We start from the raw sequence: 26,623 nt of genomic DNA, 5'->3' as shown, positions 1-26,623 counted from the left end.
AGAAGTAAAAATAGCAAAAAAAAAATCGGTCAGATTCCTTAAAATACTCGAATATATTTCCCATAAACTCAGCTACATATTTGTTAGGTATATTTTCATTTACATATGTACTCCCGACGTGACGTCATCAGTAAAATACAATGAGAAATATAATCGTATTTTTGGTTGAAGTTTTTGACCTTGACCGCGTTATTTGCTCTTGTTACTTTTATACATCCTACCAAAGGTGATTCCGAAATGTAATAAGAATACTTCTTAATTTGATATCATAAGTCAAATTAAAAGCTTTCAGAGGCTTTCATATTTTTCATTAAAACTGTATAACGTATAACAGTTGTCTATGAAAACTTAATGCGTTCTAAAGTTCCCTTAAAGTTTATGTCATATGACACCTCGGTCATTATGTAGTACGGTCGCGTTAAGTGTTTCTGTAGCGATACATACACACACGTATATAACAGGTTTTACTTAAATCATTATCAGAATAAGTAGTCAGCTGGCATTCAGATAATCGAAACCATATAAAACAGCGTATATATATAAATGTAATAGTTGAAACGGCCGAGATATATTTTGTAGCTCTGCCTTTGTACAGACACCGTCCGCTTTCATTGTGCTCTCAAGATGAGTCTACTATTGATGGATGTCTTTGGGATTGTACTAGCTATTCTCATTTCTGTATTTGTTTCTGCGGCATGGTATGTTCATCGCCAACATCAGAAATATGACCACCTTCCCGGCCCAAAACGCGACAGGTCAGTATGATGCATATGTTCATGATATTAATTTTTTATCATTTTGAAACAGAATTTCTCATTCCTCAATATTTTTGTTTTGTTGTTGTTTTTGTTGTTGTTGTTGTTTTTGTTGTTGTAGTTGTTGTAGTAGTAGTTGTTGTTGTTGGTGTTGTTTTTGTTGTTGTTGTTTTTGTTGTTGTAGTTGTTGTAGTTTTTGTTGTAGTAGTTGTTGTTGTTGTTGTAGTAGTTGTTGTTGTTGTTGTTGGTGTTGTTTTTGTTGTTGTTGTTGTTTTTGTTGTTGTAGTTGTTGTTGTTGTTGTTGTTGTTGTTGTTGTTGTTGTTGTTGTTGCAGTAGTAGTTGTTGTTGTCTTTGTTGTTGTTGTAGTAGTAGTTGTTGTTGTTGTTTTCCCTGCTGATTTTCCATGGGTAATAAAAAAATATTAAACAGTTGTAAAAGGAGAAAATAAAATTCGTGAAAACCATATAAGCATTGACGCATCGCCATTATTGCTTCTTTTCCCCTATCTTTGACCTGTCATCGTCATATCATAGAGCAATCCAATCGCAATACGTCCGTAATTTGCCCGTACGACCGTCCGTAAATATATCCTTGTTGGCGCTATTGCTTGAAAAATACTATATGAAAAGCTTATGGAACATCATTAACATCAAGATTGAATTTCGCAGTACATTATTTACTCTGTATTACAAACTGTAGTCGCAAAAATGGCATGTGAAATATGAGTATGCTTCACTCTTTAAATGGTACAGGTAAACTGCTTCTTGTTAACGATATATACCTTACATATGCAGTTTCTGGAGTGGACATATTCCATCTATCTCAAAAACTATTGCTGCCGGCGGTATCATAGATGACTACTTCCTTGAAGTGTAAGTAAATACAAGTTTTTGTTTATTCCGTTGGTAATCTTAATGTACGAACTTATATGTCAACGAACTGCTGAATTAATGCAAGTAGATTTATAGATTTGTCCATTGAAATCCACGGAAATTTAGCCACACGAAAATTTATGAGAGAACGTTAACACTGTTTTACTAAAAGAATTTATATATATATATAAATTACTCTTGGGAAATACATTCTTTCTAATAATTGTTTACAGTGTCATTCTAAATGAAAAAAAAAATGTTTCCAAATACGATTCTCATTTGTTAAGTTACAATATTGCAATCATAATTTATTTTCAGATCCAAAACCCATGGGCTGATATTTCGTATCTGTCTCTGGCATCAAGTTTTGGTCATCGTTTTAGATCCAGAATATATAAAGGTAAAATTTCATATACATACAATTATTTGTTAAATGCCTATAATTGCATATCAAAACTACCTACTCTCATGTTTTTGAGTTTTGTTTGTTTTTTCTCGATTTCCATAATGTCTTATGGAACTGTGATATGTATGACAGCATATGGCTGATGATATGACAATAGAACAAACGAAATGGATGAAGTAAAACTGTTGATTTCATGTTTCATTTATATACACTAGAATTTATTCCTTTTTAGGATGTTCTTGTAAGTGGAAAACACCAGAAATCCAAACGTCTGTATTCAAGACTTGTCAACCTGTTTGGTGTAAGGTAACGTAAAGAAATTTTTGTTTGGAATAAAAGAGAAAAAATATCCTATTCTAATTATTGTTATTATTTTCAATATCTCGGAAAGATGATAGATTTATTTGCTACAGAAATTATAAATTCATATAAAAGTCCAATCCATGAAACTGTACACGACGTTGTTTTGAGATAAACGAATACTGCGAAGTTTTGGGTTGCGCCTTCGAATCCTGTTTCGCTACTGTTTACTTCGGCCAACTTTAATCTTTCAACTGGGTTTCAATAATCACGTTACTGATATAAACTGATATAGATTTACACGATGGAAGAAAACACGGCGGATACTGTAATACTATGCACATTTGTCTTATTTTCTTTGTACTTCTTCATGATTTCCAGTGTAAATTTGGTCTAATTTTGCCCTGTTTTTAATTCGTTTTTAAATATGAGTTTGCATCATTTTGTTGATTGATTGATGTTTGACCTTATTGTTTTTTTTCTCACTCTGCTTTTCCTGTTTCAGATTTATTGGACTTGGAATTGAAAGTCAGATTGATAGGAAAATGTGGATAATACAACGAATGCATCTTGATAATTGGTTCAAACCACAGTAAGTTACGTTTCTAGTATTGAATCCCCCCCTCCAAAAAAAAAAATATTCTGATGGGTGTATAGATGAATAATTGAAAGGACGGATGAACATACGGACTGGCGATTGAACTTAGTGTTTATGCTTTATATTATTGCACATTTTGGTGACGTCTGAAAATGTTTACTTTGCTTAATTTAATTAATTATTTAACAATGAAAAAACAACGTTCAATATTATTCTAGTGCCTATTCGCATTATTACAATCGTGTAAGAAGTCATCAACTGACGGACAAACGCATGACACAGTGTTTCAAAAGATGCAGGTTGATGACATTACTTTCTTGGATTGACCAAGGTTTACTTGGCGGGTGTCATCGATGAAGCAGAAGACGCTTACTCTTCCGGAATACCTGGTCTTATTCTCATGTACGTTTTTCAGCAGTCTCAATGTAAATCTTCTCTCTGTTTTATTGACTTTGAGTTTGGATTATGATTACATTGACAGATCTGTTTTTGTTGATTTTGATAGAATGTATTAAGAAAACCTAAAACGTGAAAAGTCATCCTTGTCGTTTCTGAAATTATCAGTCGTTATAATTCATTTTACTCACTACTTTCAGCTACCTTCGAAAATTTGCGTCTGATTTCAATGAATATTCCGATCGCTTCATAGAGCACATGGAAACACAAGCGGACGGAAAGACAGAGATACACATGTTACATTCTTTTAACAAACTTTCGATGCATCTGTTATACAAGGTTTGTCTGAAATAGAGTATAATAAGAACAACACAGATCTTACTTGGTGTAAGGTTTGTCTGATAAAGTCACGTTGTGTGCAAAGGCAGATACATTGTAATCAATATTTTTCTTTGTTAATTTATAAACAGTACATTAAAAGTAATACAAAATTGTTATATATTACAGAAGGTTGTGCTTTAAGATAACACGTCTTCAATTGTTAAAAAGATTGTATTTCGACAAAATTAAAAAAAAGTATATAACTGAAATAAAGCTCAACTCAATGTGATTATCATTTTGCATGTAATGTAGTTGTTCGAAAGTACAGTGAAGTTTTGTGTGATAGACAGTTGGAGGAAAACACTTTTCTTTTCAACGTAAACAGCTGCTTCTGTCTCTTGTGATCAAAGGATCAACAAAGTAAACGACTTTAAGATCAAAATATTTGTCATAATCGCCAAATGGGACATACTCTGTCAGGAAGAGTAGTATATGACAAACATATCGGGTATTTAAGAGAATCTGACTCTTATTACAGGTTGCGTTTAGTGTCGACATGGGACCATTGAGTGAAGAGGATCATCCCTTTGTCAAAAAATTTAAGACAGTTTTATCCGGATTTGCAGCGCAACTGGAAGATCCTTTCGTTGCTGTATGCATAACACGTTTTTTATTATATCGGTCGATTTAAATTGTCAACAAATTTGAGGTCTTATTTTTAAATGGTAATGATTTGAATCTTAATATGTTCATAAATATTTTTGACGTATTGGTTAATGAATCTTAGATTACAAATTATTAAAGTGGTTATGAGAACTATCAGTCATGTTATTCAAACAGTTTGCAAACGTTGTGGTCGAAACACTAACAAAAAATCAATTAACACCGTATGAAGATTTCCTTATCCCTTACAGAATACATATATTTCATTTTAATTTATATTGCTGGGAATTATTTCTTAAGGAAAAAAGAACATACTGAGAAATTCATTAGGTAATTATAGGATATTGTCTATTTAGATTAGGAAGAAGAGGATCAATAATGCGAATCAATAATGAACAAGTGAAAGTGCTGCAAATGTTCCTTATGTATAAAAGCATTAACTTGAGTTACAGTTTGCCAAAGTTGGAAATAAGTAGTAGATTTCTTGACTGATTTAGCATCATGATAAGAGAAATTAAAAAAAAAAACATGTTTCATTTATCTTGAATATAGCTCTTACTCTTACCGTCATGCTTTTAAAATAACTTACACTAAATGTTTAGGTAAATCCGTTTAAATGGCGATTTCGTCGAGATGTACTGGACGCTTTACGCTATATCAGACAAACCGCCAATCAAGAGCTGATAGACAGGAGAGTAGCGAAAGACAAAGGCGGTTATTTCCCCGAAGATCTCTTGGAGTACATCATGAAACTTAAAGGTACTGGGGGGAAATGTGCTCTGTCGCTTAAAGATACATTATAAAATTATCTGACTAGGCAAAAGGTTGTAAAGAAGACAGGCACGACAAAGTGAACAAAGCTTTTTTTCACTATTCCAAAAATAAGTTATCTTGATTGGAATAAGCCTTTTGTAGCAATTGCATTGAGAATAACTTAATGGTTTAACGTTTTCAACACAAGCAAATTATGTAAAAAGAAGAAACACGGTTTTGTAAAATTCGAAAAGGTCAAATGTTTTCTATTTCTTTCAGAAAAGTACCCATCCATCGTCACCGACGAAATCTTGCTAGACAACTATGTAACATTTATAATTGCCGGTAAATATGTTAACTAATACTAGATATGTCAATATTTTCCAGTGTTTTGATTGGATAAAAGATTTCATGTGGAGGTCGACATCTCCATATTTCTAATTTGAAAAAAAACCCAGACTGTATGGACTTTAAGTTTCTAAATTTAGAACAGTCGAACCATATGGGTCCCTGAATATGATACACATATTTTAGGGGATGGTGCATAAGTGAATAGTTTGTGGTATTCTAAACCAAGATTTTATTTGTTATTAGAACGTTTGTTAAGAAAACAAAACGCACTTGGATCAAATTAATCAAATTTCCATTTCATATGTAATATAAAATTAAGGACATATGATTTTAGTCTCTGTGAATATTGTCTGCCATTTCGCGATAATACAATACTGACCGAAATTAAAGGGCAAAAATTGAAAAAATTAACACAATTTCACCATCCGATTGCGAGAATCGGAAAGCATAAGGTAAAGTAATCTCAGTGATGTTTAATGTAATATCATGATAAGATTTATCTATACTCCTTAGGTATCGTTTGTGTCGAGACAGAGTTGATTGAAAATATACTAATTTTCCCAAATAAAGTGTTTATTCTGGACGTTTCATCTAAAATAATTTTGAAAATATATGGAAAATGTTGGAGTGATATTTGTCAACTTTTAATTCATTCTTTTGTGTTATGATATAGGACAGGAAACATCTGCCAACGCTATGAGTTTCATAGTGTTTCTTCTCGGAAGGAACCCAGAATGTTATAAGAAGTAAGATCCGTCATTAATTTTATATGGTAGTCTTTCACATGTACTTAGGCAATGATAAAGAAGAACAAATGAAAGGAAATAAAAATGAATTTCATTGGAGTAATGTTTTAAATCATCTTTTACCAGCAATAACACAAATTACGAAATGTATTCTTAGAAACAGGGAAGCATAACATAACCAGGTTTATGTCATTATTTTGTTTTTGTTTACATTGTCTTCAAATTGGTAATATCAATAGAACTCTCCACACTGGTCATTTTTCTGATGAAGGTGACCGTGAGTCATCGAAACATTACACTCTAATCTTGAACTAGTTGTGTTATATGAACTTCTATTCTATTGACAATATTTCGTTTTCCAACCGAGTTTTACTTTGTTGGCAACGAACCGTACTATGAAATGTTTATCAATGAATTTTGTTTATATTACTTTAAAAGGCTACAAAGAGAGATAGATGAAAATATTGGTACCATGTCTGTGATCACTTTGAATGAGCTTGAGAAGTTACCCTACCTAGACATGGTGTTCAAGGAGACACTCCGACTTTATCCTATAGCTAAAGCATCATATCGAGAGACAAAGAATGACTACAGTTTAGGTGATCACGTTATACCAGCTGGAACCGATATGCTGGTAAGTATAACTGTATAAATATTTACCTTTTTCATTGTATTTGTGAATTTTCTAATGGCCAGAAGGGACATAGGAGACAAAAGTCGTAAAGCATACTAGATGAACTTTGTAAACGTGGTGTTTTTTTCTTTCAATTTTCGGAACACCTCCACCTCTATGCTTATCGCCAACAAAACAACAAATGGCTGCGTCTACAAGGCTTGCTTCTTCGCCTGCAACTGAAATTATGACACAGACGAAGTCGAACGGGGTTACGATTTAGTCATTCAGAAAGATATTTGAGAGTATTTTACAATCAAGAATTTGGGGTATTTTGAAAATATCCCCCGAGATGGAATTAAAATGGTACCACGTTTCTAAGTATGGCGTCACAGCCCCAATAGTTGTTTTTCTCGATACTCACTACCTCCATCCATTCACCCCATCTCCCTAGCCTATCTACTCTGACAACTTGATTTGGTCGTTTTGGATACTCATGCCCTATACGCAGACCGGAAATTGGCATTAAAGTTAGTTTCTTGGGAAAAACATGACAACTTCATGAAAATAATGTTTTAATTCATTGAAAATATGACGAATAGTTGTATGTAAATCTTGGTTTATATCTCAATATATAATATTAGATAAGGGGAGCGAGAACAAATATCTTTTGCAGAATTGGTTAGCCTTAACTGCGAGTGCTCCATTACAGGTTAGTTTCTACGGTGCATCAAGATCAGAGCGAAACGTGAAAAACCCGTTAACGTTTTCACCCGAACGATTTCTCAGCGACAGCCCAGAAGAGTAAGTTTATAAAACGCTGTGTAACACAATTCGAAAAGGTAGTAACACTTTTTGAATTTTTGTTGCCATTAAATGACTTCCTGAATAATCATACCTTATATACATTTTGTTTTGATATACAGTGTCTCTTTTAATTTATTTTAGAGTCAACAAGTATGTATCCACACCATTTTCAGCTGGACCTCATACTTGTATTGGGAAGAAGTTTGCAGAGGTATGCAATGTATTCTCTGAATATAAAAATACCACCCGTATCCTAAAGATAAGAAATAAAAACAAGTTACTCTATTTTATGGTATACTCCTTTTTCTTCAAAGAAATTAACCTTTTCCCGTTCATCGCGCTCAAACTTAAATAATAAGCATATTGTAAATTTCCGAAACAATGGACTGTGAAGCCTGTAACCACCAAAAGATCTTGTACTTGACAAATGATCTTGGTTATACATCTGAAGTTATTTCATAAAACAAAGATATTAGCCATTGTTGTAAACTTATGTTGTCCGCCCCAAGTTTTGATGCTACATAAAATGTTTCTGTAATAGGAAATGATTTTTTTTTTCCTTTTCAGATACAAGTCAAAATCACCATTGCCAAGATCATTCAGAAATTTGACTTTGATTTGAAGCCCGGTCAAAGCAGTGAAATAATAGACCATTTAACTATACAATTAAAAGATGGCGCCGTATGTTTCTTCCGTCACAGAAAATTGCAGTAGCTGAAGTAACCAACAACGAAAATGCTTCAGCAAACTTGCCATGGTATTTTGTAGAGATTTTTTAGCGCTTTTCGCGTTGAACGTATTGCGCTAAATTATGATCGCCCTGCTTGTAGTTTCTGTATACTGATTATATAGCATATTTTGTGGATGGAATCTTTTTATTATTATGCTACCTTACTGAAAAGAGATAATGCGCTTCAATTTCACTGCGCTGAATTGATTACGTTTAAAGTATCTTTCAATAATAGAAGGCTATTCAGTAGATGTTTAAACGTTTTGTTTGATTTGTTGCAAAATTTGAATCCAGTATATACTTTTATAAGACTCATTTGTTTTAAATGAACGTGATTAGTTCCACAAGTATATGATATAATGTAAGTAATCTGCTTGATAGTGAAGTTTGAAACAACTGACAGTATTTAAACAGAGATATACCTGTATATCATTGTATTTATATCCAGATCATACAGAGTATCAGTGTATCGATTTCAATTACTATCAGACACATTTATTCAATTACTTATTTAATCACTATGTTAGACCAGGAACATGTTGGCATATTACCTGATGGTTAGATAACCTTCAATGACAAGTGATTAAGTACCATCGTGTCCTTTCAATGGATCGTAGATATTAAAGTGACAATAGAGGGGTTGATCAAACGAGTCAGAAATGAGGAATCAATTGAAGTTGGAGTTTGGAGTTCACTCCATTGTTTGAAATGTCATAATGAATTGACTTATTTCATATTTGACTGTAAATAAAGTATATATCCAGCATTTTAGTTCCTTTGTACCTGGTAAAGTTAAACCGTATAAGGACTGGATGAGATAACAGTTACACTCTGTCTGATAACTAGTTAATACATGTCTAGAGACGGACATGTCTCCATAAGGAAAACGCTTATATCGTCCTGAGTGAGTCTTGCATTATCGCTTAATGATTTTCCATGGAAGAGGAGTGCGTTCAAATGGAATCTTCGGAAAAATATCTCACTAATACGAGGCGTTTTGATTATAATTCTGCTACATTTATCAATAGTTAAATATTTCAGGTTGCTATTAAAAAGCAACAAGAAAATACTATCATGTCATAAACTCAAATTTGATATAACTCAGGCTAAAAATTAACAAAAGAAAGCTTTACACAAAGGCTCTTAAAAAACCGGGGAGAATAAGATCAGATATTCCGAAAGAGTAAGAGTCTTCTGCTCCGTCAAGCGTCATGCCATGTAAACCTTGGTCAATCCAAGTAAACTATGTCACGCTCTCAAATGAGAACAAGGTATACAACAACGGAATCAGCAGGCAAACTTACGAGCATCAAATACGTTCAGCTTCATGTCGCACAAAGAAATAGAATATTTCTCAATGAGATCACTATGGCGACCATAAAACTTCCCCATAATTTTCATCAACCTGCATCTTTTGAACCCTTGTGTTACGAGCTTGTCAGTCAGTTGACTTCTTGTACGAAAATCATGATGACAGGAATAGGCCCCAAAATATCAACTACGATATGTCATGTTATAACATGTTATAACGTTACTCACAATGTGATAGTGTTATCATTTTATGTAGCATAACCTTGACGCAAATTGCTAATGTTATCAATCTCGGTGCATATTTCATGGAATAATGATAGTTGTGTAATAAATAGGTTTCACAAAAACTTAAAAATTGTTGATAAAGTATGTTAGAAAATTATCTTGGTTCTATTCCGTGACATTCTATTAGTCATAAAGTGATGGACTGACGTGATCATTTTGCCTCCCTACGGAAAGATAAAAATAAAGGGGATTTACAATTATGAAAACCCCTACAACCGTCGTCAAAGTGATAGCATTGAAATGAATGCGGTATCCACCAGGTTCTATCAGAGTTGTCTCCTCTTCGACCATTGACTATAAAGATAATGTAACCACAAGTTACTTCCCTTACGTCGGTAGCTCTCTTATTTGAAAACTACATAAGTCGTAAATAAAAAATGTCTTGCATAAAATGGAGTCTTGATATCCTGCAAACAGAAATATGGATTGTACGTCGTCCTGACCACGTCAACGACCAACATAACATAAACACATATTACGAACAAAAGGAATATGTATAGATGACTCAAGAAAATTTTAAAGAATACTAAATGTTCGGGAGGGTAAGGTTAACATTATCTTGGATGAATGGAATAAGTAATGCCACGTTCCCAAATGAGAACAGTTAACAACAATAGAGACACATGACATACAAACGAGCATTAACCATGTCCAACGTCATCTGACACAAGAGACTAAAATCTTTTCGAATGGGTTCATTAGAACAAGCACTAAACTTCCCAACTAATCTTCATTAACCTGCGATTGTACAGACCCTATGTTGTATATCTATTTGTCAGTTGTCGACATCCAATCTTGAAAACTATTGTCAGTTGTCGACATCCAATCTTGAAAACTATAAATGTTGGTTTCCATGCAGGTAAATATCAAGATAAGCGGTTAATAAAAAAGATCCTTGTATCCTTAATTCCCAATGGTCTGGTGTGTATACATGCGATGAATATGATCTTTAATATAAATGTGGCAAGGTATTTGTGATGTTTTGAAAAGCCATACGAAAAAACCAGACTTGCATGATAAACGTAAACGAGTCAGCAAAGAGATTGGGCAAAGTTTGCTCCTATTTTATACCAATAGTAAAAATATATCAAATATTCTATTCTCACCAAGGAAAAAAATCAGAAGAGGGTTTCATGATAGGTCAAAATCTCTTTGGAGTTCTCCAAAATCCACATAACATTAGTTTCATTTCTCTAGTAAACAATATCACAATAAGACTGTTAGTACTCAGAATGGTCCTGTAGCAGAACAGTCACTGTGGAGTATTACCTGTTAAAAAAATCCAAGGACAACTTGGTTCATGTTTATATAGCATAGATTCTGCATTGTCAATTACAACAACATTTCCAGTAATTATGGTTATAGTTCCACATGTTAGTTCAATTTAACGTGTTTGCTTCCGGAAGTATGAAGATACATCACCAGAGATGAGTGTTGAGTAAAGAAACAAATGTTTCGTAAATCCGCAATTTCATTCGCAATCAAGGTGATTGGTTTTAATGATTAATTTTAACGCACATATTTAGAAATCAACCAACTGAAATTCAAAGAAGTAACGGTTTACATCTGAATCTGTAACACCACCATTGTGACTCTAAGACCATTCGACTGCTTTGTTGAATGAAGTACGTAAAAATCGTCAAACATCCATACCTAGAAATTGCTTCCGAACTCAGTTCAAGTTTTAAATTTTGAAATATGGATATTGTAACAAATGGTGGTAGAAGTGGCATATCTACTCTAGCTGTGGAGTGATCTTATATTCAACAGTCCAGATAGATGGCATTCAACACTCTAATAATGCCATCGTAATCATTAATTGGGTTGATTTCAACAGAATGATATCATACAAGATAATCAATTTTGAGAAGTTAGAACTACAACAAACGAAAAAGCAAACACAAAAACAACATAACTCGATGTTTCTCTTCACAAAGTTTATCAAATAAATAAGTTTCTAGAAGGAGATTTCCGTCTACAAAATATATCAAAAACATTTTCATCTCACAATGCCATAAATCTTGGCTTCATCTGCAATAAATAATATAATTATGCATTATAACAACTATACAGTAAATAAATATCAAAACTCAGGAATCACATTCATATTAGACCGGGCACAACATATATATTTTTTTCATATATAGAAGCAGCGGGCAGTTCAGAAAGGAAACAAGTAGATCTTAGGAAGTCCAATGGAGTAACGGAATGTTGAGTTTTCACATCCTCGAGAGGAAGAGGTCATCATTTATCATACCATAAACAAGGGTGTTGCTGGGGTCTCATAAAAGTATGACTCTCGCCGAATCGACAGGTGCCTTCAGCGTGATTGAAATGCCCTCTGTAGTAATGACTGGTTGGTTTTATGTCAAAATTGCCCTTTATCTCACAGCTGTCAAATGCCACTAGACCATCGTTTGGAAGAGATAATTGTGTGAAAGCTGACACAAGATGTAGGCGTGCACTCATGGAAAAAGACAGATCCATTCCGAATGCGCTAGTACCGCACACAGCACCAGATATAAGACGCCGCGCCGTTCGTATAAGATCGTTATAAGATACACCAGTTGGAGACTGGTATGAAGTTTTTAGTGAAACGTAAGCCTGTGAAGGACGGTCGCTTTTTGGTTTACAATAGTTTAGCTCCTCTAATACGAGGTATGTTACTTTTGTTTTTAAATCCTTCCTTGAGCAAAGATATTGAAGTTCGTCAGAAACCTTGCTACCTCTCCAGGGCGCTTGTATAGAGTACCAAATACTTGTCCGGTGGTCAAATTTACAAATGCGTCTGTGGAATGCCGCAGCCACCACCAGGTTTCCCATGGAATGGGAATAGATTACTGTATTTGAAATCGGTCTCGTTGAATTACCGAGGGCAAACTCACAAAACATCTCATGTGATTGTATATCGTCCCATCCACGTTCTATACTGTTGTACCACATGAATCTGCGTGTAAGGCATTGTGGAGTGTACTGTTCAATGTGTCCCCAGTAACTCGGCAAAGTTTTCTTATCCAGATAAGTATCTGTTGGCGGGTGTTCACCAGCTCCGTGAACAAACAAACAATGTTTCTTTGGTTTTCTGTTTAATAATGACGGTCTGGATTTCGGTATAAAATTTTCTGTCGCAGCAGACATTTCTTCTAAATGTGATATATCCGGAAAAGTGACATTACATTCTTCTAACTTTTGAGGTAAAATAATCATGTTAGATGAACCCGTTTTCCACTCTGTTACTATGGCACGTGTTCCTTGATGGCCGATGTACACCAATTGTGACCCGTGTATACACAAATCTATAGTTTGACCTGCAGCAGTGGTGTATAACTTGTTTCCGGAACAAGAGGGATTATTTACACCTGTTCCATTAGTGTACAACATTGCTTGTTTTTGAAGAACGATTTCAATCACCATGAGCCATTTGACTGACTCTATGTCGTTCTGACAAAACCATTGTTCTTCCTTGCCGTATATCACACCCAATACTGCGGAATGTTTGGCATATATGAATCTGGTAATGACTTGATCTACATGTACAGATGAACTGGAATTACTTGTTCGAGTTTCTTGATAGGTAAAGGTGTGTGTGTCCGAGTTCCAGTGAACATCAATCCACGTATTTGTATTTTCTGTTCCTGCTTCTGGTTGCTTTAATAACTTCAATTTGGCTTGGAATGAGTGTGAAAATGGGTCAATGTGCTGCAAAGTTGGACTTTTTGCAGAGAGTGCGCCTGTACCGGATGTGACAGCACCGGACATTAAGTCAGCAGTATGGACACCGACGAGTATAAATATTACGACAACTCCAAGCAAAACGACAGCCAATGCCACTTTACAGTGTGGTAGACTTGAAGGTTGTCTCGTTTGCGTTTTCAATAGACTTGTTCTTTCCTGATCTGCCATTTTGTTCCCCTTTTCGATATTGCGTATTTCCACTAAACCCTGGAAAAAAACAAAACCATGGGTTAAAGACAGTACACAACAATGGTTGACAAAATAATCTTCTTTTCCATGATGACATCTACAAAGACATACTTATATAAGGCACGTAGGCTCACAAGGAACATGCACCTATGCCGTAAGTGTAGTAAATAAAACACGGGAAGAATTCTGGTATAAATGCAACACAAAACGAAAGTAAGGAAGCTAGATTTGTAGGAAGAAGGGACGTTTGAAAATAATCTTCCTGGTAGTTTATACAGTGAAAACTTGACAAATATTCGTAAACATGTTAGCCAATCACCATCACACCAGTAAATTGATTCATAGTTAAATACAATATTGTGAATTCAATGATAATCATCGGACTCCAGGGCCCATATTCACGAAACCATTCTCATGCTCAAGCATAGATTTTGTGTTCTAGCAAACTTTTTTTATAATTCACCTGAATAATATAAAATAATACAAATGTAAACCTTGAATATAGCTTTGACTTGAAGTCCTTTCAAAATTGTTTTAAACATTCGGCAAAATCAGCCTTATATATTATTTTTTAACTTAAACAAGATATAAGGCTTGAGCACAAAATTCATGCTTGAGCATGAGAACGGTTTCATGAATACGGGCCCAGGTTACATTTGCATGAAGCTTTTACATGTGTAATAGTCTTGGATTAGATGGGTTTTTTTTTTTGTTTACTTATTTAACAAACGAATTTTTACATCTGCATTGCAGCATTTTGGCCTTTCATCTGACAGGAAAAGATAGAAAAGTGTTTGGAATGGGTAAAGCAATGAGCAAACGTAGACAGTTGGAGGAGGGGGATGGTGTCACGTGGGAGAAGGGGGTGGTGTCACGTGGGAGAAGGTGGTGTCACGTGGGAGAAGGGAGTGTCACGTGGGAGAAGGGGGTTGGTGTTACGTGGCAGAAGGGGGTGGTGTCAAGTGGGAGAAGGGGGTGGTGTCACGTGGGAGAAAGGGTTGGTGTCACGTGGGAGAAGGGGGTGGTGTCACGTGGGAGGAGGGGGTGGTGTCACGTGGGAGAAGGGAGGTGTCACGTGGTATAAGGGGTGGTGTCACGTGGGAGAAGGGGGGTGGAGTTATTTATTTAACCATTATTTATTCATTGCATCATTATTGATGCGAGTCAGACATTGTGGTTTCGGCAAATATGTCAATTCACGTAAGTTAATAATATAACATTGGTCAATCATGTGATTACTGTTGTGGTAAATGATTTAGAAGATCTAAAAGATAAAGAATATTAAATAATACACTGCATTTAGGCAATTTCGGTTTAGAAACAAATGTAGGTTCGATATACAATGAATATCACCTACTCCTTAAAAAAAGACAGTTTACTAAATATGATGTATAAACTCATATTTAAACGAAACCGCTGATTACGTTAACTACTAGAGAGAATGTCAAACAATCCATGGTTTGTGAATATTTTCAAATATGAATTTAACAACATAGAAATAATCTATATCACTTCACAGCTGTAAGTTGTTGAGACAGGACAGATGTTTTTGAGAGCTAGTTTTGTTGCGACAGTTCTTGTTCATTCTTTTTTCACTAACCACCCGTTCTTTCTAACCATGCTTTAATTAGCTGAGATTTCCAATCTTTGAATTCCAAGTCAATGACATTGGAGGAGGCCAAATGGGAGGTGGCGCCAATTCCAAATCCTTGAAATCTGTACCCCATCCCCATGGAGGATGCTGGATCGACATAAGGCAACACCTGCCATTTAAAATATAAGTGACCCTATGGGCCTGTTTCCGCTCACCTTTTACTAAATGATGCTGGAAAATGCATCTCATATCTCTGGTCCTAAAAGTCGAATATGTTTCAACCGATTAGTAGTGATGGAAGACATCTCAGATTTCAAATCAACCTGCAAGATAAAAATCAAGTATAATCAATGATTAACATGCGCAACGGCAGAAATCGTTGGAAAATGCTTCGTCATTATGTATCTGGAAATAGCCGGTGTGGGGTGTATATACTTGTGTACTTGCCAGCCGTTCAGAAACTTAATCCAGTCACCTTTAAAGTGGGTTTTGATGTGAAAAAAAAACTTTCTCGATTCTTTGTGGGTTACGATCGCTTTCACATATTTTACTGGTCTAGTGCGGGTTTGAGGAACCCCCCCCCCCCCCGCAAAAAAAAAAAAAAAAAAAATACAAAAAAAACAGATCAATCACAGACTGATACGCTACTTTGAAGATTACAACAAAAAAAAGTTAAACTCAAAGAAATAAAAGTGAGTTTGTTTTTAAAAAAAAAGATGATGTTAGGTCTAAAACTGTAAACTTTCAAAAATGTCACCACGATATCTACATCAAAATTGTCTAAATATCTATCCTTAATATATAATGATTATAAATAGATGTGTGTTGATGTATATTTATGGCTTTAAAAAAACATAAACTTTTTCCCTACATTTGCCTCAAAAACTCCATTCTGGGTTTAGAGACGCCCAGGAAATAGCTTAAATAGCTAAAAGTGACTCGTAACCAGTGAGCTAACTATCACATGTACAATTCTTGATCAATGCTTACATGTAATTATTTATCATAATCATTTGTTCGTAATAACTCTTGAGGACCATGGCGTACCATGGAAAAGGTGAGTCATAATGATGATGATGATGTTGATGATGATGATGATGATGATGATGATGATGATGATGATGATGATGATGATGATGACGAAGTGTGAGAAAAAAATCAAATTATGTTTGTTAATTACAAAAAAAAATAATAATAATAATTTCTAGAAATATAAAGACTTTGATATAGGAAGGTCAATACGTAAGCTCATATGTTTCATGCTCACTACACGCAATTTCCAACAACTGTTATTTATTTGTATTTGTTTTGATAAAACAAATCTGAAATAGAAATAAATCTAAACCACAAACACGATAATATTTTGTGTAAATTAAGCTGCTAAGTCAATTTATTACATAAGTTTGCTCTCGATTGTAAAATCAAAAATAGAAGAAAATCCAAATGCTGAATACAAACGTACAAATGAATAATAGAATAATCAATAAAGAATACACAAGTGACAGTAAAAGAATAGAAGATCTACTATCAAAATAAAGATCACACATGTAGTGACATGAGTAACAGTAAAGGACTAATTCCAAAATTAAGAACACACGTAACAGTTCAATCTAAGAATTAACCAATCCCCTTTTACATAGTTCTTTCTTCGGGCATTTTAAACAAAATCGTGTGTTTAGATTTTTTTTTTTTCGATACTATGTCCTGACAAACATGTTTGCCGAAGGGAAAATCGATTTGGATGTTTGAAATTACTAAGCTCAGCCGATCAGATCAAACAGTCAGATGGCAAGTGCCTGTCTTATTGGATTGATGTTCGTCAAAAACACCATTACCTGTAATAAAGTACTGCTCGAAGGTTTGCTAGAAAGGATGTTATGCAAGTGAGCGTGAGAGAATTTTACGACTTTGTGACCATGAGTGATTCATAAGTGTAAATAGGTCTGGTGCACATAGAAAACGGGGACGTGGCTTTCACAAGTCAAGGATATGTACGTGTCTACTTAGACCATATTAATCAATATAAACATGTTTATTGAATTTCATATTTAAGACGACAGATTTATTATATTGCTATTAATATTATGCCTACGACAAATTAGTCACAAAATCTATTTTACAGTAGTATTGATGCAAGCACACCCACCGTCTATAAGTACACATGCGATGTTGTACACACGTACTTACGTTACACTAACACATTTCTAAGTTATATGTAATCAGCAGACCTAGTATTCGATAAAATTCAAAACTTACCTCTACATTTGAAATCAGTGATCCCATGCCTGGTGTTGGATCTAACATATATGTGTACGTACCGTCCAATTCGACCCAAATATAGGACGGATTTTGTGTGTCGTACGATACGCTAAACCGGATACAGTATACTGTTGCAAACCTAAATAATCAGTCGTTATTCTTCACGCACTGGTCGCTCGTTTGTAGTGTTAAGGGCGTAAATGAAATACCGTTGTGTAATTATCACCTGACGTTTTTCAAGCGTCCCGTGGTGTTTACCATGCGCCTCTCGTGGGTAACTAAGGCGTGTTAAATCCGACAAGCTAGTGTAAACACACGCTCCAAACCAGATAACCACACTAAAATTTCAATTCATAAGAGAGCCCAATTGATCTATAATATACGTTATGTCAAAATTAGTTGAAGATTGTGTTACTTCATTAATATGTGTTTCAAGGGAAAAAAATAAGAAAGAACTTTCCCCTTCGTCATCAAAAGAATAACGACAGATCTTCTATTCGCGTGTATTTCTATTAATGTAAACTGTAAATAATTTTCGTACCAGTAAATAAAATAAACCCAGTTCTCTCTTAACTCAACGATTCAAAATACATACATTTAGTATCTATCAAATTATGAAAAGTTCAGCTAGAAGACGACACAATTCCTCTGGGTTTGAAGAAAAGACTATTTTTGGAATTAACATTGATATATGAAATGGTCATAATATTGCAAACCATCGCTGTTTGTCAGTTCTTCATTTTAGTAACAATGTGTTAAACATGATGATTAAGACAAACAAGTTGTCCGTACCCCAATAAGAAAAAAAATCCTACTATGTCACCATTAAGGGTTTTAATTAAATTCCATAGTCAGCGTAAATAAAGGGGAGAGAACTGATGAACAGTATAGCATCACATTATAATTGAGTTTAATTTATTTTAATTTATGGCTATATTTAACTAAAGGCATTATCGAAAGTGATTAGCATAGTCAACTTCTCGCACGACACATTTTTGATGTTTTGATTCATGTTACTGAGATATCAATATGTTGATTTCCTGCCGTCGTTGTACTTCTTCCTGGCTTCTTTTTTAACGCAACAATGTAATTTATTGTCAATTAGTAATACATATACGAAATTTTTGTATAAAAACTGGGTTTCAGACCTATTTAATGGCTTAAACAAAGTTACAACCGACTACAGAATTTCATGTTACTCTCCAAGTAATTCAAACAACTTATTGTAATTGAATTATAAGAATCAAGATAAATAAACTGATATTTTGATAGCATGTATAGAATAGTTCCTGTACTACATCGTACTAGTCGGATTACTGTTCAGGAGAGATAACTCTGTCAACTTTCTCGAGAACTTTCGATACGACGAAGAACGCTTATTTCAAACGAATTGTCCCTCAGGACATTATATTGACACTAATGAGATAAAAGTACTGCCACAGAATTACACAATAAATACTCCTTTCCGCTGTCACTAAATCCTGATTGTTTCTTTAATTCTATTGTTACAATTGTGTAACTATTTATTTAGACATATACTTAGCGTTTAATCTAGAAATTCCATGTTGAAATACACCACATTAACACTGTTTTCCTCATACAGGTATTTTAAATCGATTACAGTGTCGCTAGTGTTTGTGGATTGACCAATCAGACAATCTTACATTATACATGTAGACCGTGCCCTGTAATGGTCCAAAGACTTCAAATCTTCCGCATTCTTTTATATCGAAGGCACGCACTAGTCTGTTGAAAGGTCGTAATAACGGACAAAAAGCCAAGTAGATAAATCAAAAGATAAAGGAATAGATAAATGAAAAATAAACTAATACCTCAGCGATTTACACAAATAAACCAATATTGATAGTTTAGTAAATATATATTTATAGATATATATATATATTACGATATCGGATTGTACACACAATTGATACTCAACACATCAAGCAATTTCCTGGTTTGTTTAATATATGAACATACCCTATCAGATTTTAATAGCGATGCGGAGATGACCAGGGAAGTATTTCAATCATGTGACTTCGTTGGAATTTCCGTTTACTTTTCTTCCGTGTTAACAAGGAAACATTAAATTAAAAGTTTAAAACAATAATTTAAGAAGATGTTATCGTGCTAGCAGACACAGAAATGTTTAACGTATAAATGACACAGGAGCGAAAACAGTAATCAACGGAGAACAGTAACGCCCGCAAATTGTGGTGAGTTTTTATGCTGGCAAACACATTATTGTTCTTTTCATTGAACCTGTTCATGGATATTAATAAGCATATCTGCAAACATCGTCATCGATATTACGACGGCCAAATAAATATACTGTAAATTACGACGACGACGTTTGTGTTTGTAGTTACAACAGATTACGACATTTTTACATGTATTTACATGATATCTCGATGTTTGTTTAGTATAGGTAGTCACAGAAGATTACGACCTCTGTATAGGTAGTCACAGTAGTTTACGACCTCTGTATATGTAGTCACAGTAGATTACGGCCTCTGTATGTGTAGTCACAGTCACAGTAGATTACGACCTCTGTATATGTAGTCACAGTAGATTACGACCTCTGTATATGTAGTCACAGTAGTTTACGACCTCTGTATATGTAGTCACAGTAGTTTACGACCTCTGTATATGTAGTCACAGTAGATTACGACCTCTGTATATGTAGTCACAGTAGATTACGACCTATATATATGTAGTCAAAGTAGATTACGACCTCAGTATAGGTAGTCACAGTAGATTACGACCTCAGTATAGGTAGTCACAGTGGATTACGACCTCAGTATAGTTAGTCACAGTAGATTACGACCTCAGTATATGTAGTACAGTAGATTACGACCTATATATATGTAGTATTCACAGTAGTCACAGTAGATTACGACCTCAGTATAGGTAGTCACAGTAGATTACGACCTCAGTATAGGTATTCACAGTAGATTACGACCTCAGTATAGGTATTCACAGTAGATTACGACCTCAGTATAGGTATTCACAGTAGATTACGACCTCAGTATAGGTAGTCACAGTAGATTACGACCTCTGTATATGTAGTCACAGTAGATTACGACCTCTGTATAGGTAGTCACAGTAGATTACGACCTCTGTATATGTAGTCACAGTAGATTACGACCTCTGTATATGTAGTCACAGTAGATTACGACCTCTGTATATGTAGTCACAGTAGATTACGACCTCTGTATATGTAGTCACAGTAGATTACGACCTCTGTATATGTAAATTTGTAGAATAGTTATCTTCCTTGGAAATGAGATTATGATGGTGGATAGGTTGTGAGCAATATATTGTTAAGCAGGAATATCCCTTTTCAGCTCTACTTTTTCCTGATTATTGAAGTCGGTTAACTAGTGTTAATTGATCAGTTTATATCGAAAGGATAGCAGTCTAAAGTAAAGAAGACAAGTGACCTTTGCGAAATGGACAAAGCAGAGCAGTGATTCAATATTTGCATAAGAAAGGTTTAGCACCCTAGGATATCCATACTGATATGGTAGCAACACTTAAGAATGATGTCCCTCCATATACTACAGTGAAAAGGTGGGTGACGGAATTTAGGCGTGGAAGACAGAGCCTTATGGGTGATGCCCGTCCTGGAAGGCATGTCACTGTTGCAACCCTAGAAATAGTAAATAAAGTCCATGGTATTGTTATAGCTGACATATATATAGTACAGTTGGGATTTCACAGGAAAGAGTACATTCCGTTCTTACGGAAGATCTTACAGTGAGAAAGCTCTCAGCCCTTTGGGTGCCTAGACTTCTGACAGTTGACCAGGAGTACACCAGGCGTGCCATAAATTTAAATTGATTGAACATTCGCCTTATTCGCCTGAATTCGTTCCATAAGACTTTAATCCATTTCCAAAATTGAAAAAGGCCATTTCCGGTACCCACTTTCGGTCAGATAATGGCGTTATACATGCGGTGGACGACTTTCTGAACGGTCAAGAAAAGAACATCTTGAAAAGTGGCATGGGGGGCGGGCCAAAATGTATAAATACTAAAGGGGAATATGTTGAAAAAGAATGCAATATGTCCGCCAAAAGGCAAACCCTTAAATATGAGTCTCACAACAATCAGACCTCGTTATAAAATCTTTCACCTCTTTGGGATGAAATAAGAGGATTTCAACCCAAGGAGAAGATTACTAAGTTGTAAAACACAAGGCTTGCCCAGTCGGAAATAATCAGAAAAAATGTTCTGTCTTATTTCATTTATGCATGTGTTATCTATATTTTCAGAATGGTCATACTTCGAGATGACAAGGAGCATGGAAACGGAATATCTTTTAAGACAACCAAACAAAAATTGTCGGGATCAGAAGTTATACGTCTTTTTAATAATTTCTGTAACGTTGGTAGTCCTGTCAATTCTTGTCGCTGGACTGTTATTAGGCTACATCTGCTGGGAAAGAAGTAACTATGACAACGAGAAGGTTGTTCATTTAAAAAACGTTCTGCCGAGCTCGCATGGTGTTGTGTTCAAAGTTTCTGCTGAAAACTCCTCTGCATACATCAGTACAGATGATATCAAGATCAAGTGGGAAATCGAACCGAACAGTTTGAGATACCAACAAGAAATCGAGGATACGACCGGAAACGAAAATATTTTCACAACTGTCAGTATAATGGATCAAAGAGCAGTGATTTCCTATCGACTAGATAACGAGACAACATGGACATGTGCAAGGGATTTGAAGATATTTCAATGGTTTTCTATTTTGCGTGTCATGATGGATTCCGTGCAGTCTTATAGCACGGAAGAGGACTGTCCTGAATATGTATGGAAAGTACAGTATGAAGGAAAACCAGTTTCGATCTGTTTCACTGACTCTCAAATCACTTACATAAGGCATGGCAACAAACTTGCCAAATTGGAAGAGTGGTCGACCCCATCACGATCTTCCATCAAGCTGCCTCAGGTTGCTCCCAGTTGTGAAGTCAAATACTCTCAAGTACATTCACTCAACATGCCCAAATACGATCATCAACCGAATATTTCGGAGTCAGTCAATAACACAGGAGCGTTTCATTATGAGGCGTTGATACGATCAGATTTACTGACTAGAAGCAACAAGCCAGACTGTTTGTTCGTACACGGGATAGGTGTAGAGACACCAAAGACAGGATTCAATGTTCTCAAAAGCATGGATTATTGGGGCCATATTGAAAAGGATACTCCGCAGTGTTCATCACACAGATTTATTCAATTCAACACGGTCGACAATGGCTGGGACTCAACAGCTTTGCATCAGATGTTTTGCAAGTTTGCCACTGGCTCAGAGTCAGGAGGGAAAATTTCCAACAAGATGATATTTTCCCACTCCATGGGAAACAACATCGTGGCGGCCGCGCTTTACAGGAAGACATGCACCTTTGATAAGATCACCAGCAAATGGTTTGCTGTCTCTGCACCCTGGAAAGGTAGCAAGGTGGTTGACACTCTCGAAGCCCTCTGTGCTGGTTATATAAATTCCAAACACTCCTTCAAAATCCCACGCGTAGTTACATATGTATTAAGACACACAAAGTATTGCTTAAAGAATGGGAAAATGTCGCCAGCTTACAGAACACTGGCACCCGCATACAAGTCCAAAACAGGAATCACTTACGAAGACCTTGTGTCCCAAGCCCGTCAATACGTTAAAGGAGCATTGTGTGGAACGTCACCGTGGGGCATCGGTCTGAACCTCGTTTTCAGTGAAGCTTTAAAGCTCATACAGGAGTACACCAATCTCGAAAAGCCAAACGATGGTGTCGTGGCACTAAACAGCTGTGATATCTTTGGTGAGAGATTCCAGAATTCAGCAGTTAGCAAATTCTACAAGGCACCCATTAATCACCATGAGAGTTCTACGAGGGAAGGCTGTCCTGATATCATCTGCGGCTGGTACAAACACTTGTAGAGCGATGGATGGCATTTCAAATATAATAACATGAAATTCTATTCATACAGAGAGAGAGTTTGAAACTCTTTCACCATTTTCTTTTTGAGATGCGGAAATAAGTTTTGTATTGGTTTGTGATTGATTGTTTATTTTTGTTGTAGTTACCTATAGTCTACAAAACTGTATCAATCAGTTTCGCGTGAAATAATTCTTTAAAAAACATCTTTATATACAGTGCATCTGACAATGAATAACGGAACACTATCAAACTGGAATACAGATTATATGAATATGAACATAAATTCCGTTGCATATACGTTTGTGACATAAACAAGTGGAAAATTCATTATTTAAAGGTGCTAAGTGAGGTGTTGCATGAATTGCATAAGAAGTTGAAACAGATTTCATATCCCTTTAAACTCTTTAAACACCGTTTTCTCCTTTAATTCTTGAACATATCTTCATCCTATGCCTATGGTATCTATCATTAGTAATTTTGTTATCATCTACTGACGCCATAAAACACCTTAAATACGTTAGTGTAATGCGCCAAAATATTGCAAGGAATGCCACGACAAACAATTGATATATATATATATATATATAAATTGTTCATTGTGGCAATTTAGCAAACAGAATTTTCCGAGGCGAATATTTAAATGTCTTTTCGTTTGGCAAGAAATCTATTAAAAGATAACCTGATGTTTTTTGCAGACATTTTATTCAAAATTGTGCTTTTATTATTGAAGATAACAATTCGCCATTGTTTATGAATTTTTACTGACATTGCTGGTATGAGTACAAATGCTTACATGAAGAAGTGATGTGTTGATTATTGGTGGATATGTGAAACATTGCATGAAATTTCTGCAAACACTTTTGAATTTCCATTTAAATATCAATTCAGAAAAATGCATTTTCTATTTGGTTGTGAGATGTATTGCTATCAATAATGATCGTTGGTTTATACTTAAAAAGTAAATGAAACTGTAACACCAATAACAACATTGTCCTCCAAATAAAATGCAATATCCTACCAATTAATTATCTCGTTATTACTTAAGAGGTTAACTTAGAAAAAAAAATTATCTGTGTTCCTACCACTCACAATTGAAAGCTCTAATGTTCATGAAACATTAGTGCTTTTTAAAGAGTCGAAGAAGCCTAATGCTGCTGTATATTCAAAATTGTTTACATAGAATTTTGTCACCTTATTGATTAGTATATTGGTGTTGCATAGTCAATGATTCTGTTTTGTTTAACTCCTTGGGTTTATTAAAATCAGCTAATGAACAAGACTATAAAATGCATTTTTATTTTATATAATTTGTATTTTTTTTATGATTTCTGTAATTTGGAAATAGTCTTTAATAATTCCCCATGTCAGTGTAATTTAAATAAAGCACCATGACAATTTTCTACTATTTACACATGCTGAACTATATACAAGCTTGTAAGTAACCTATGTATAATGTTCAAACCTGCTAAATTTAATATTTCTAATTTTTATAGTGTATTTCCTACTAACATTTTTATAACACCAATGGTATACACGTACCATTTTAATCTTGTTTAATTATATCACATGTTTTTATTTTATTCGATAATAAATAATTGCCATCCTCCACCTTTTTATGTACATGTTACGCATGAATTTCCCGCACATCCGCAACCCTTGGCCCGAAAAACAGATCAAACGGTGACTTCAATCATCAGCTCTAAACAGTGTCCAGAGACAGGAAGGTACGGCATGCTTATTTCGGAACGTTATCTTCAGGTTGGTTATGTCAATATCATAGCAGTTCTTTTAACACAACCAGTAGAATATTAGAATGTTATGTTTCGATCACTGCACAGTCACCTTCATCAGACAAATGACCAGTGTGGAGCGTTAAAGCATTAACTTACGTAGTGTACGAGATGGTAGAGTATCGACAAACTTTTTCGGTTTTACTATAATCCTCAGTACACTTAAGTCGAAAATAGTACGACAAGATGTTAAACAGATTATAGACCAAAATACATAAGACGGTAACGATGTACAGTAGTCATATCGGATAGGCTCTGGTCATAGATGAGCATTTATTAAAACTTTGGCAATATATTAACAAAAGAAATATTTGCATGGTGACTTCCTAACAAGTACAAGGAGAATAAGGTGTTCAGGAAGAGAAAACGTCTTCTTCTTCATCGACGACACCCGCCATCTCAAATGAGAACAAGTAAATACAATAACCATATCAAATGGTTCTGTTTTGCCATGTTGAATATTTGATAAACGGAAACATCATACGGTTTAATATCAGTACCAGATCAAACAAACACTTTCCCGTCGGATGTACGTGCCAAAATCAGATGAATCATAAAACAGTGCGTTGCTCATACAGCCAAACACTTTAGTGATGTTTAAAAAGGTCTTCCATCGGATAGCTCGACAATATTAAAGACAAAAAGACATCTTGTCGTGTTCTGGTAACCAGTGTATATGAAATGTTCGTATAGTGACCTTTCAATCGATAACATTTTGAAGCAGTTTCCAGACGAAATCCTACAAAACTGAGCCTGTCAGGAATGACATCCAGTCTGGCGTACATATTGTATTTTATAAATAACATGTGGATAGAAGAATACAAATCAAAACTGTTTAGTAGAACAGAAAGTTTACATATTTATTTTTTTCTGTACAGAGTTTTTGTTAACAATGGATTTATACTGACACTTATATATATATGTAAATTTCAAAATGAATCTGACACAATAATACTCGATTTCAATACTCACTATATTCAATATTCATTGATCACGCGACCTTCATCGGATAAAAATCTTTTAACTAAATTATTAGTGTATCGTTTCTCAAACATTAACAGTCCTAATTCAATGCTTTAATTGTTAAATAGAAATTTAGTTCGTTACGACTAAGAAATACACTCGGGTAGCGTGAAACAAGGCTTACTGTAATCTGGTAAATATAGACGGAAGGTATACCACCTCCCAGACCTTATAATAAAGGATC

General features: G+C 34.9%; 3 protein-coding genes across 3 annotated transcripts; 2 read left to right on the top strand and 1 right to left on the bottom strand.

Moving 5' to 3' along the window:
* Positions 1-567: 567 nt before the first annotated feature.
* Positions 568-9,078, top strand: LOC132552625 (cholesterol 24-hydroxylase-like). Its single transcript, XM_060216814.1, has 14 exons — positions 568-755; positions 1,551-1,628; positions 1,947-2,028; positions 2,267-2,340; positions 2,840-2,926; positions 3,529-3,667; positions 4,188-4,301; positions 4,915-5,071; positions 5,345-5,410; positions 6,090-6,162; positions 6,601-6,796; positions 7,488-7,579; positions 7,724-7,793; positions 8,150-9,078. The coding sequence occupies exons 1-14, from the start codon at positions 625-627 to the stop codon at positions 8,294-8,296; spliced, it is 1,506 nt and encodes a 501-aa protein (XP_060072797.1). The 5' UTR covers positions 568-624; the 3' UTR covers positions 8,297-9,078.
* A 2,752-nt stretch (positions 9,079-11,830) lies between these two features.
* LOC132552633 (uncharacterized) lies at positions 11,831-17,755 on the bottom strand. The gene is made up of 3 exons (XM_060216820.1): positions 17,683-17,755; positions 15,642-15,749; positions 11,831-13,850 (listed from the first exon to the last, which is right to left on the bottom strand). Exon 3 carries the CDS (start codon positions 13,809-13,811, stop codon positions 12,153-12,155), a length of 1,659 nt encoding a protein of 552 aa, XP_060072803.1. The 5' UTR covers positions 13,812-13,850; positions 15,642-15,749; positions 17,683-17,755; the 3' UTR covers positions 11,831-12,152.
* A 2,079-nt stretch (positions 17,756-19,834) lies between these two features.
* Positions 19,835-23,632, top strand: LOC132552639 (uncharacterized). Its single transcript, XM_060216827.1, has 2 exons — positions 19,835-19,901; positions 21,962-23,632. The coding sequence occupies exon 2, from the start codon at positions 21,979-21,981 to the stop codon at positions 23,623-23,625; it is 1,647 nt and encodes a 548-aa protein (XP_060072810.1). The 5' UTR covers positions 19,835-19,901; positions 21,962-21,978; the 3' UTR covers positions 23,626-23,632.
* The last annotated feature ends 2,991 nt before the right edge of the window (positions 23,633-26,623 follow it).

Source organism: Ylistrum balloti, unplaced genomic scaffold (genome assembly GCF_031769215.1).
Source record: "Ylistrum balloti isolate Yb309-2 unplaced genomic scaffold, AGI_CSIRO_Ybal_v1 Utg370264, whole genome shotgun sequence".
NCBI classification, from domain to species: Eukaryota; Metazoa; Mollusca; class Bivalvia; order Pectinida; family Pectinidae; genus Ylistrum; species Ylistrum balloti.
Note: the sequence above shows the minus strand (reverse complement) of the source record. Positions and strands in the feature narration are given on the sequence as shown.